The sequence below is a fragment of the Phascolarctos cinereus genome, unplaced genomic scaffold, assembly GCF_003287225.1.
Source record: "Phascolarctos cinereus isolate Bilbo 61053 unplaced genomic scaffold, phaCin_HiC Scaffold_4;HRSCAF=312, whole genome shotgun sequence".
Classification (NCBI taxonomy): domain Eukaryota; kingdom Metazoa; phylum Chordata; class Mammalia; order Diprotodontia; family Phascolarctidae; genus Phascolarctos; species Phascolarctos cinereus.
This window is the reverse complement of record NW_027555847.1, coordinates 255,608,241-255,621,843: the sequence shown is the minus strand read 5'-3', so window position 1 is coordinate 255,621,843 and position 13,603 is coordinate 255,608,241. Positions and strand designations below refer to the sequence as shown.

The window sequence follows — 13,603 nt, the reverse complement described above, 5'->3', positions numbered from 1 at the left end:
AAATTCCATCCATTCATATACTACAATTTGTTCAGTCATTTCACATTTGATAAGCACCTATTTTGTTTCCAGTTCTCTTCTACAATAAATAGTGTTGCTATAAATATTTTATACATGTGGATCCTTCTTTTCTGTCCCTGACCTTCTAGGGGCATATACCTAATGGTACTATCCTGGGGTCAAAAAGTATGTACAATTTAGTAATGCTATAGGTATAGTTCTAATTTGTTTTGGAGAATAGTTTCATTCTGCAGAATGGAACCAATTCACAACTATACCAACAGTGCATTTGTGTGCCTGTCATCCCTTAAGCCCTCTATCAATTTTTATTTTCCTCTTTTGTCATCTTTGACAATCTGATGGGTATGAGGTAGAACTTAAGAGCAATTTTAATTTGCATTTCCTTATTAGTTATTTGAAATGTTCTTTTGTTTCCTTGTTAATAGTTTCTATTTCTTCATCTGAAAATTGCCCATTAATATCCTTTGACCACTTACATATAGGAGAATGGCTTTTGTTTTTACATATTCATATCAATTGTTTATAAATCTTGAGTATTAGACCTTTATCAGAGAAATTTGCTGTGAATGTTGTTCCCAATTAATTATTTCCTTCCAGTCCAACTGCATTTATTTTGTTTATATAGAAGTAATCCACTTTTGTCTTTTATGATTATCTTTTTTAAGTTCAAAGTTAGCCCTGCCCCCAGCTATCATTTGTTTTTTTTATGAACAACTTGCTATTCCTTTTATTTTATTTTTCTTAGTCTTATTTTTTCCAATTACATGTAAAGATGGTTTTCAACATTCATTTTTATAAGTGTTTGAGTTACAGATTTTTATCCTTCCTTCCTTTCCTTCCCCCTCCCCAAGATGGCAAACAGTGTGATATAGATTATATATGTACGATCATGTTAAACATATTTCCACGTTAGTCATGTTGTGAGAGAAGAAACAGAGCAAAAGGGAAAAACAACAACAACAAAAACCCTAGTGGAAATAATATGCTTCAGTCTGCATTCAGACTCCATAGTTCTCTCTCTGGATGTGGATAGTATTTACATCATGAGTCTTTTGGAATTGTCTTGGATCATTGTTGTGCTGAGAAGAGCTAAGTCTATCGTAGCTGTTCATTGCACAATGTTGCTGTTACTGTGTACAATATTCTCCTGGTTCTGCTCACTTCACTCAGCACCAGTTCACATAAGTCTTAGCAGGTTTTTCTGAAATCCTGCCTGCTCACCATTTTTTATAGCATAGTAGCATACCATCATAATCATATACCACAACTTGTTCAGCCATTCCTCAATTGATGGGCATCCCCTCATTTTCCATGTCTTTGCCACCACCACAAAAAGCCCCAGCTCTACTTGTGAAAAATATCTGCTTCCCTTTTCCTCAAATTTTTGAAATAACAGGACCTTTTATGTGTAGGTCATGTGGGGCTTATTGTGGCATATAATGTAAGCCTAACTTCTGACAGACTACTTTCCAGTTTTTCCTATCAGTTTTTGTCATCAGTTATTCATTGCTTACAATTTCCCAGTGGAAGTGGAGTAAAAATTAAGGCTCTATTATATGTCCAATATTCTGAATATATGCATCTATGTATTTTAGATTATTTTATAATTACATTGTATAAGTTTCTTATGATAGCTGCCCCTTTTTAATATAATCCATGTGACTATATGGCATCTTATTCATCTAATCATCACTTTTATCTCCTTTCTAAACATTAGGCTACTGAGTTCAGCCACTGGAGGAACATTTTATTTATCACGCAGTTTCTTCTTTCCTGTTTGCTGGGGTAAGAAGCCAAAGAGGACTTCACATGGTATTATTGTAGTCCTTTACTTTAAACAAAGGAGAATACAAGGCCATTCAGGAAAATTCATTGTCAGGGTGGGGTAGGTGTGAGGAATAAGCAAACACCGCCGATAATTTCTATCTTTATGAATAGTCTTAAGAGAAAACATTTAGTAGAAATTTTAGCTTGTGAAGACCAGGAGAATTTCTGAAATTTAGATGTGTAGAAAAAAATGAATTTGATTGTGGTTGCGAGAGAGATTAAAAGAATAGAATTTTAGTATTTGGTTTGTCTATTGAGTCTCAACACATGCCACCGTATGATCTGGTAGAGCCATAGATTGTAGGAGATGACACCCAACTTCTGTTCTTGATTACTTAGGGCTTTCAATATAACCTTGGATAAATCACTTAATCTTCTGTTCCTTCATTTAAAAGTATACAATTTTGAATTGGAGGGAATCTTAGAGATTATCTAGCCCAAATCTTTTAAAATGTAGATGAGGAAACTGAGGCCCACAGAGGTAAAGTGATTACCCCAAAGGTCTTATAACTTGTTAGTGACAGAGATAAGGTTTCCTGACACCTTATTCAGTGCTCTTTCATTTAGTGAATCAACCAATAAGCATTTATTCAGCACTTACTATGTGTCAAGCACTGTTCTAAGTGCTGATGATATAAATAAAAATCAAAAAAAGATCTCTGTTTTAAGGAGCTTACATTCTACTGTGAACAAGATATTGTTGCTGTTAGGACAGTTAATGGAGATTCAGTCAGCACAGTCTTCCAAGAATATATATACTAGAAACTTTCAGTAGAGATCTTAATGATGCTCTCTAATGCCCTTTTCAGCTCATGATCCTACTGTAATGATTGTCTCATTTAATCTATCACACTTTTTCAGTTTGTTGGACTGATTAATCCATTCACATTTAAAGTTATGAGAGTTAAATTTCTATTTTCCTTCAGTGTTTTTTTTAAAATTGGGATTTTTTTTGGTTCCTTTTTGTCTTTAAAGACTATATTATATACCATCAGTCATGTTTGCTTAACATACTTTGATAACATTATTTTCATAGATTCTCTTCCCCCTACTCTCATACCTTACTTCCCATTTGTCACCTCTTTTTCTAGTTTTAATTTATTAGTGATTTAGTCTTTCTTCCTTTTAGTTATCTAATTCTTCTTTTGTTTTTTTTCTTCTCAGTTAAGTAAAATCCCCCTTTTTCTCCTCCCTCCTTTGTACACTGTATGCAATACCTGTGGTCCTTGTGGCAGTCTGTGGTCTAAGCAGTTCAAATGGACTCATAGGCTGCTTTTAAGTCTACAGAATGATAGTGTATCACTGCTTTAATTAGCCAGTCAGAGAATGTGAGTTGCTTACAAGGTAGTCCTCTCCCTGAGCCACTAGTCCACTAGCCACCTCACTTTCTCTCTGATGCATACATAAGATAATCTTTATAAAGTCTGCAATTGGCCACCAAAGTATTTTCTGCTTATAAATATCTAGGCTGTTTCCCCATCATCAGAGAGCCCTTTGCTTCAATTTGTTGTACTAGCCAGGCTCAGAGATATCTAAAGATGAAAAGCATTATTATCCAAAGTGCCAAAAATATGATATCCGTAGATCTAGAATTCCCTGCCCTACTTTCTCCTTTCTGGCTATACCCTTTCTCCCATTCATGGGACTCAGATATTCAACATATTTATGATCAAATAATTTATTGAGCATAGAGAACATGGAATGAAAAAGTTAAATGTGCCTATGTGGAGCCATCAACCCTCCTGCCCCATACTTTTTCCTCATTTTCCCCTTCCAGTTCTTCAGGGGTGGCCATGGAAATTTATGTACCACACATGCCCAGGGATCATGGAAAGGTGTAGGTAGCATCTGGGACTCCAATTCTAGATGAGGAGCTAAACCAGGGGAAACCAGAGGAAAAATAGTAAGAGAAGCAATCTTTCCCTCCTATTCACAGGCTGATGGGAGTCACAGTAGGTGCCAATGTAAGAGCTCAGAATTGACCTAGATTGCCTCTAAATTTCAGGTCTCCTACTGCCCCTGTCACCTAATGAAAACCCAGAATTCTCAGACCACAATAGTGGCTGCCCCTTCCCTTTACCCTACCTGGTGATTAATAAGTCAGAGAAACACAAGGACAGTGGAAGAAGTGAAAGGCAGACAAACTCAGATGCAAGTGTTTAGATTGTGCCCCATCTATCCTGTCACCTGGCTTCCCGCCTGTCCTTGATGTGGTCCCTCTCTCTGACATGAGACAGAGGGAAGAGCAATCATCAGACCTGCAGTGCCAGGAGCGTCTTTATATCTGTATCATCATCACTTTAGGCCCAGGGGAAAAATTTCCTCGCAGGAAATCTAGTGATCGAATGAGATAATCAATTGAGTTGTGCCACTAGGGCTTATAAGAAAAATCAATCAAACTAATGAAAACAAGCCATCTGAGATTACTGTTTGCGTGCATGTGTGTGTGTGTTTGTGTGTATAAGCATGTGTGTGTATGTGAACATGTGCACATGTATGTGTGCTTCTTGTGGAATCTACTGATCCTGCAGGTTTCCTTAAATCTAGTTAAAATAGATTTATGAGGGCATAGGTTGCACTATGATACTTCTTGTCAATGTATAATATGTTCTTTCATGTTTTTGTTTTCTGGAAACAGCAGTGGCTTTGGAATCAAAAGATCTGCCCTGAAATCTTAGCCCAATCACTTACTACCTAAATAATTTATTTGTTATGGGAATATATTTACCCCTTCTAAGAATGTCTGGAAGAACCTGGTTTTGTTCTTGATAGGACATTGTGTTTTTTAAAGCTTCCTATCCTAGATCTATTTGTCCAAAAACATTTCTCTTGCTAGGACTGACAACTAGACATTTTCCAGTGCATCATGATGATGTATTCTTCTCATCTCTCTGTGTCCTAGCTCCAAACAAGTGCCTCATACATTCCAACTATGGGTCAATGAGATCTGGAATTGTAGTTCTATTTCATGGGTCAGTCTGGAGTATAGGTTGATATCTTTGTTTTATTTCAGGAGTATGGCCAGCAGGGATGGTACCCTGAAGCACAATGTTTTATAGGATAATGAAAATGTAGCCAATTCTGTATTATCTGTAGTAATAGGCCACGAGACTGTTGTAGACAAAATAAATCCAGCAATAATATAAAGATCCCATCTTAGCCACTAATTTTTAGCTTAGTCTTCCCCACTTTCTCTGCATCCCCAATAAACAAAAGGACTCACTTTTTCAGGGAACAAAATCACTGCCCTCTCAATCTGCTCTGAGTGATTTTTAGGTTCATCTCTTTTAAAAAATCCCTTTCCTACTGCCAGTAGAGGGGCCAATGGAAAATGTATGTTCAGAACATAGGAAAAATTTTCAAAAGAGAGAGGGTATGGATAATCCACAACAGGCTAATTATCCCTGAATAATTCAGAATTAACAGGCTATTTTTAGAAATGTATCTTAAACATCTCATAACGTGCTTCTTTACTCCAAAGCATTAATAAAGAGGTCAGTCATTGCTGAATATATTCTTGTCATTGAGCACAAGGCATAAACTTACTTTTTCTTGCTTCAGGTTTCTGTTGATGTATTCCACGGTGCTCTGTAGCTATTACAATTCTGCACTAACAACTACAGTGGTGGGTGCTGTGAAGGTAAGTGGAAATACTAAAGAGAAATCTTGGAATAAAGAATTAAATAGGTTAGCATGTTTGATGGTGACCCTAGGAATTTTAAGCTAGAGACTGAAATTAAAAGTACTGTTTCTAAAAATTGTTGTAGTGGGCTAATAAAGTTTTGGCTTTATCCATTTGAGTTGGGTGATACAGTCTTACTTCTTAAGCTTAACACAACTGGGCTAGGTTGATCCTCACAAAGAAGGGTAGAATGGGATGGAGAATGGGATAGGGAAGAGAATTGCTAATGTATGTTGATAAAGGAGGTGTTGAGCAATTTTCCTATAATCTCCCAAACAAAATGTGAACAAGTTCCTTAATCAGCTTGAGAAGATCACAGGGAAGTAAGTGTTTATTGGAATGAAGGTTAACTGATACCTCACAGGAAATCTAGTGATTGAATGAGAGAATCAACTGAGCTGTGCCACTAGGGCTTATAAGAAAAATCAAACAAATGAAAACAAGCCATCTGAGATTACTGTTTGTGTGCATGCATGTGTGCGTTTGTGTGTGTAAGCATGTGTGTGTATGTGAACATGTGCACATGCATGTGTGCTTCTTGTGGAACCTAGTGATCCTGCAGGTTTCCTTAAAAAAAAACAAACCTAAGAAGTAGGGTCTGATTTTTCACACTTTAACTAGATGTTTCTTGGCTGGTATCATTTGCTTTTATCCCAAGGTCAAAGCTCCTTAAGCCTCTCAAGCTGATTAAAAAACTTCATACCTTTTTTTTTTGTGAGGCTCTAGGAAAACTCTTTAATATCTCCCTTGTTCCTCATTTAAAATGTTTTATTGCTTTTGTTTTCACATTACAAACATTTCCAAATTATCCACACTCTGTGAGAGCTCTCTTGTAACAAAGAAAAACAGTTAAGCAAAACTAGTGATACAGTGATCCAACCACTAGCGATACAGTGGTCCTACCAAATACAGGGATCTCATCTGAAGGGGGATGCACCATTCCACATCTGTAGCATTCTACAACCTCTCTAATTTAAATTTTTTTAAAAATAACAGCAACCTATTTTCTCTCCCTTACATCCTCTACCATGCTGAAAAAAAAAGAAAAATAAATTCTGTTTACAAATATGCCTAGTTGAAGCAAAACAAATTTCTACATTGGCTGTATTTTCAATATATATATATATATATATATATATATATATATATATGTCTGTTTCTACACCTGTATTTGTATTTCTATCTGTGTCTGTATCTTTATCTGTATATCTCATTCTACATTCTAAATCTATCACTTCCTTGTCAGGAGATGAATGATGTTTCATCATTGATCCTCTGGAATCACGGATGGCCATCATATTGATCATGCTTCTTACAGCTTTCAAACTTGTTTGTCTTTACAGTGTTGTTATACAAACTGTTCTGATTCTGCTCATTTAATTCTTCATCAGTTTACTAAAAGCTTTACAACATTCTTTTTATGATTTTAAAATATTTTATAATATTTGTTATAGGATAAATTGTTATTCTGGTTCCACTTCTTTCTGTATCAGCTCATCTAAATCTTTCCATGTATCTTTGAAATCACCTACTTCCTTAATTCTTACAACAGAGTAGTACTCCATCACATTCATATGCCACAATTTATTTGGCCATTCCTCAATTATTGGATATCCCCTTATTTTCTAGATTTTTGTCACCACAAAAATTGCTGCTCTAAATATTTTTTTAAATAGAGGACTTTTTACTTATTTCTTTGTGTATAAGCCTAGTGTGGTATATCTGGGTCAAAGGGTATGTGCTGTTAGTAACTTTTTTGTATATAATTACAAATTGCTTTCTAGAATGGTTGTATCCATTCATAGGTCCACCAACAGTACATCAATGTTCCTGTTTTTTCATAGCCCTTCCAACATTTATCATTCCCCCCCGCTTTTTTTTTTGCATTTTTGCAAATCTGATGCTTATGAGATAGAATCTCAAAATTCTCTAGTAGTTATATGGAGATTTTTTCCATATGGTTATAGATAACCTGGTTTTCTTTCCTTGAGAACTGCTTGTTTATATTCTTAGACCATTTATTCATTGAGGAATGGCTCTTATTCTTATAAATTTGAATTAGTTCTTTATGTATATCTTTAGATATATATATATATATATACATAATCAGTTCTTTATGTATCTCACAAATGAGACCTTAATAAGAGTAATTTGTTGAAAAGATTTTCCCAATTGTTTATTTCCATTTTAATCTAAGCTTTATTGGATTTATTTGTACAAAAACTTTAAATTTTATATAATTAAAACTACCCATTTCATCTTCTGTGATCCTCTCTATCTTTTCTTTGATCATAAACTTTTCTTCTATCCATGATCTGATTGGTAATTCCCCCCCACCACCACCATATTGCTTTAATTTGTCTGTGCTGTGACCTTTTATATGTAGATCACATATCCATTTGGAGCTTATCTTCATACAAGGTGTGAAGTGTTAGTCTCTTGTTTCTGCTTACCTCACTCTTCATCAATTCATACAAGTCTTCCCAGGATCCTCACTTATCATTTATCCTTTGTCATTTCTTATAGCATAACAGTATTCTATCACATACATATACTGTAACTCGTTCAGCCATTCCTCAATTGATGACTACCCCCTGAGTTTCCAATTGCTTGCCACCACCACAAGAGCTGATATATGTATGTGTGTGTGTTTTAAATACATATATCTTATATGTAATATATATTTAAATACATATTATATATCATATAAATAACATATTTATATACATGAGTCTTTTCCCTCTTTGTTTTCTTTGGGTTACATGTCTAGTAGCATTCCCTATACTTTCAACAGATAATGTTGCATTTTCCTTCACTGAGAAGATTTAAGCCATCATCTGTGAGATCCTTTAGTCCTCTCAGCCCCCACCTCAATAATATTTCAGCGTTATCAACTAATTTCTCTTCCAGTTGGTAATAAAATGCTTAGTTTTTTCCTTCCTTGATTTGCCAATATAATGTAAGCTACTTGAGGACAGGCATTATTTTTTGTTTTGTCTTTTATTCCCGCTGCCTAGTCTAGTGCCTTGCATGCTTAATATATGTTTTTTTAATGTAATTAAACCATAAGTGATAAAGATAACCAAAGTATTTTCAATTTCAGGATTCACCAGAAATGAATTTTGCCTTTTCTTAAATTCATTGTTTCCTAGCAAGTGGGTGTTTCCATTATTAATATACACCAATCCTCTATCTTGCTTTCAGAATATATCCATTGCTTACATTGGAATATTATTTGGTAGAGACTACATTTTCTCTGTGTTAAACTTTATAGGACTAAATATTTGGTGAGTATAATATTAAGTAGACATATATGAGTACAGCAGAAGAAATGACTAGCAGAGATAAGTAGAAATATGATACTCATGAATGAGGTATGAGTGAATGATTGAATGAAAAAGCTTTTGCCAAGTTATACTTATTATAGGCACAATGCTAGGCACTGAGGATAGCAATACTAAAAGCAAGACAATTCTTGCCCTCAGTTGGTTTACATTCTACTGGTAGTTATAAAACGTGTACAAATAAAGATTTGTATATAAGATGGTTGTTTGGAAATTTGAACAATTATTTCTTCCCTTTTAGTATCAGGGGATTAGTTCCCAGGCTATCCCACAAAACACTATTTAACCAATAATGTAACTAGTAGTTACATTATTTTATGGTACTTTATTATATGTTGATGCTATAGAACCTCACCACCAAGTGTAACAGTGTGTCTGTGGGGAAATACATACAGAGTTACAACTCATTGTGCAAGGGATACATCCTGCATGTGAAGGAGAGGGAAATGTTCTCTTTATCTCCCTCCTAGATTGTTAGGTAGTGGAGTCAGAAGCTCTCCTAGCTCCAGTCCACTGTTGGTAACTCTAAGACAGGGATGGGAATTGAAGTAGTGGGATGAATAAAGACTCTGAGGTAAAAATCAGGAAAGGGCCTGAGGGTAGGGGTGAGGAGTAGTGGGCAGCCAGGTGGTACAGTGGATAGAGTGCCAGGCCTGGAGTCAGGAAGGTTCATTTTCTCGAGTTCAGCTCTGGCTTCAGACACTTACTAGCTATGTGACCCTGGGAAATTCACTTAACTTAATTTGTCTCAGTTTCCTCAGCTATAAAATGAGTTGGAGAAGGAAATGGCAAGCCAGTATGTTTGCCAAGAAAACCCCAAATGGGGTCACAAAGAAAAGGGGTAAGGAGTTACATCAAGAACTGAGGAACCTGCTGAGTGAGCTCTCGGATGGGGTAGGACAGGGCATAGAGGAGCATCCTCAGTTGCTTTGCTTGGAGCTTCCCGTCCAGTCAGCTTCAGATCTTGAGCTGCATCTCCTGGACAAAGTGAGAAGCAGGACTGGGAAAATGTTGGGATAGCATTCTAGAAAGTGATACTAAGTTGGAAAGGCTAAGAGAGGAGGAAAACTCAAGCAATGGCAGAGATGGGAAGAGGGAGTTTCTTTGGCTACTGGGCCACTTGGCTGGCTGAAGGGAAGTACACAAACTGGGCACATGTAAGTTAGGTTTGTGAGTGCTCATTATAGTTGTTGACCCTGAACTAGTTTATATAACACTTAATTTGTCTTCATAATTTGGCTAAATCTTTGCTTTCTTCAGATTACTGTACAATCGTTTTGCTTAAATTACTCAACTAATCTGCTCCTCTGATCTTTTCTCTATAGCCTTATGTGTGTATCAGTTGGAGAATAGCATATACCTGAAACTGAGGAGTTGGGGTCTGAGTTTCCTTCTCCTCTTCTCTTTGCAAATAATGATATGTGCAAGTCATCTAATTTTTGTGTATGCCTCCTCCTTTTTAAGTGGGTGATTGAGGTATTTGAATTTACACCCTGCCGGTAAGAGGCAGTGTGGTGTAATGAAAAGAACACTGAATTTAGTCTTACAGGTTCTGGGATCAAGTCTCATTTCTGCCACATATGGACCCCATGACTTTGGGCATGCCACTGAGGCAGCTGCTTTGCAGCTACAAAGCATATAAATGTCATATAAATATAGAATGCTGTGGCAAAATGGATAGGTCTTGGAGCTACAAAAACCTGGGTTGATATCCCACCTTTGATGAACCACTTAACCTCTCTAGACTCTTAAGCAACTCTCCTAAGGCTATAAGATAGAGAGAAGGTACTGACCTCTTCTTGGCTGAAAGAGTTCCCTCATCTGGAAGTATCCAATATCAAATGAAATCACAAATCCAAGCCTTGTCCCTTATGCTGCTGTTACTTGATTTGGGAAAGTACATTGCTATTTCAGACAGTGGTGTAATGACCTTTGCTCTAAAATAGCATCTTTTTCCTACTAAAGGTGAAAACATACAGTGAAATTTTCAAAAGGATACTTGAGGAGAGAAAAAAAACTGCAATGATCCACAAACCAAATTGTTAAGCTCTGGAAACACTGAGTTGATTGCATGTATGTAAATTTTCAGGATTTTGGTTGATTCTGATTACATTTGTCCAGGTATTTATTCATCTTTTTTTCCTTTCTTTTTAGTATGGGAGGAGGAGTGATGTATACATTTTTAACGATACAAGGCCCAGAGCATCCTAAACAGCAAGTGGATGAAGAAAATATACCTACTGATACAAAGCTAGAATCTGCTATTGCTTGATGGGTTGACAGGGAGAGCAGCAGATAGAAATTCACACAAGTGGGAAATAAACTTTTACATGTTAAGCATGTGACAGAATGTTTTACTGAATGGAAAGAAAGTCTACCTCATCTACCATTGTGTGAAAAAACTGTATGAAAGTCGATTTTTGCAAAATAGTGAACATAGAGCAGATTTTTGGTTTCAAAGGGAGAATATTTCTAAAAGAAAATTTGTAGGTTTCTAGACTTGACATCTTTTCTTTCCTAAAAGGTTTTCTTCGTTCTAAAACTTTTGATCTTTAGTAAAGACATCAGCTTCATTGCCATCATTGCCTGTTTATACAGTGGGTTGTACTTCACCCAAGATCAGATTAAGAAGAAAAAAAGACTGCTGTGATAGTAAGGGTTTTGTACCAGACAACTTGCCTTATATTTCAAGGGTCCCTGAGAAAGTGCTCATGAGAAGAAATCCATTTTAACAGAAATATTTTCAAAGAATGATCACCAAAATTGGCAAATGAATTACCTGTCAGAGTCCAATAAATTTTACTCTGATGTTATGTGTATGTGTGAGCCTATCTGGCAGGATGTGTTCCTTTTCTTTTCTTTAAAATATAAAGAAAAGAAAGATTTTAATGCTGCATATCATGATACTATTGCAGAGAAACAAGAAGGGGGTGTAGCCTAATAACCATGCATGGTGGAAAATACTCTGTGTTATCCTACCGTGTCTCATTTTCCAGGGTTTTAAAAAAATTAGAAAATGGCGCAGTGGAAAAAATAAATGCAGGGCCTGAACTATCAGATTTAGCAGCTTATTATTTCTCTGCTCATCTCTTCCAAGGTTTTCCCAGAGTATTTTTAAAATTAAGAACATTTTAATTTTTACCAAATATATGCATCCTTTTGGATTTTCCTGACTGTGCTATAAATATTCAAATGAAGAGTAGCCTATTGAAAGATTTGCCAATTAGAAGACCTGAGTGATAGTCTCTGAGTAGCTATGTGATCTTGGAAAAATCACAACCTTTTTGGGCCTCAGTTTCAGAGAGGAAAGAAGGAGAGGAAGAGAGGGAAAGAGGAGGGGGGGGGATATGGGTTTGAGAAGATCAATGGTTCTTCACCAGGGTTCCAGAAACTTGTTTGATTTTAATATTTTGATAATTGTATTTCAATATAATGGTTTTCCTTTGTAATACTATGTATTTCATTTTATGCACTTAGAAATATCACTAGAGAAGCCCTTGGGCTTCACTAGACTGTCAGTGGTGTCCATGACACAAAATAGGTTAAGGGTCTTTTAGGTGTCCCAGTAAAGCTAACATTCTGGGACTTCTCTTATCCTATAAAAATATTTTACATTAAATTTCTGAAGATATTCAGGATGATTTTTGCATTCCAAAGCTGTTATAACAGGAGGACTTTATAAATTAAAATTCTTTGTCTACTTCAGTGGTCCTTTTTTTCAGTGGCTATTTTTTTGCTTTGTTTTTTAATTTCTCCAGTGGTTCTTTATTTGGCCACCAACTCAGGAAGAGGGTTATTTTTCTTTACTTCTATATATTGGCCAGCAGAGGTCACCCCAAGAGCATTATAGCTATCTCCCACTTAGCCAAAGTTCTATTTGGTACCATTGACTTGTCCAGTTGGTGGAGGCAAAGTACCAAGTTTCATAGCATCTCAGCAAAATGATGTCTGACCCTTGGAATTCTAGCATGTTTTGTAAAGGCTGGATCACGTGTGTGTGTGTGTGTGTGTGTGTGTGTGTGTGTGTGTGGTACTCGCTTTTGAGAGAGGATGGGAAGATTGCTATAGAGGAGTGGAGGGAAATCTGAGGGTTTGGAGAAGGAAGTGTGGGGGATTTAATCTGATTAAACTAATGTCATGGTGGTGCCGTGAATAGAGCATTGGGCCTGGAATCAGGAAGACTCAACTTCATGAGTTCAAATCTCACTGTTTGCCTCAGTTTCCTCATCTATAAAATGATCTGGAGAAGGAAATGGCAAACCACTCCAGTATCTTTGCCAAGAAAAACCCCCCAAATTGGGTCGCAGAGAGTCAGACATAACTGAACTAGTAAAACGACCTTTTTTTTCTACCTAAAAACCACTATTGATGATTAAGTTGACAGTGAATTTTGGCGTGTTTGATATTTGGCATATATTTTCTGAACATTGTTATATTTCTTCCAATAAAAAATGATGCAGTTTGTTAACTTCATGGATTTCTTCCTCTTTATTTTCCCTTCTGGGTAGATCCTGAGTCTTGAGAAAGTAGCTTAGAGAAAGCAGATTGTTAAAGTAGCTGCGATGAGTTAACAAGCATTTATTAAGCAACTGTTATGTTCACAGGCACTGTGCTAAGTGCAGGGAATGTGAAGAAATAGACGTGACCAGAGTCCAGAATCTGAATCCTTTTCTATCACTATCAGAAAGAGGAAATGTGTGTTCATTTTAGGTAAAGCCAAACAAGGTAT

At 36.2% G+C, this 13,603-nt stretch overlaps 1 protein-coding gene across 11 annotated transcripts in view; it reads left to right on the top strand.

Annotated features, from left to right (window-relative positions):
* Positions 1-13,342, top strand: part of SLC35D2 (solute carrier family 35 member D2) — a 54,813-nt gene extending 41,471 nt beyond the window's left edge. For 8 of the 11 annotated variants that reach the window (XM_078153008.1, XM_078153007.1, XM_020971690.2 and 5 more), the window contains 4 exons: positions 1,739-1,806; positions 5,410-5,488; positions 8,735-8,817; positions 11,029-13,342. In XM_078153008.1, the coding sequence (XP_078009134.1) occupies positions 1,739-1,806; positions 5,410-5,488; positions 8,735-8,817; positions 11,029-11,146 (348 nt within the window). In that variant the 3' untranslated portion in view covers positions 11,147-13,342. Of the gene's footprint in view, positions 1-1,738; positions 1,807-5,409; positions 5,489-8,734; positions 8,818-10,839; positions 10,948-11,028 lie in introns of those variants that run through there. The other 3 variants (XM_078153010.1, XM_078153009.1, XM_078153011.1) reach the window with 3 other exon arrangements.
* The last annotated feature ends 261 nt before the right edge of the window (positions 13,343-13,603 follow it).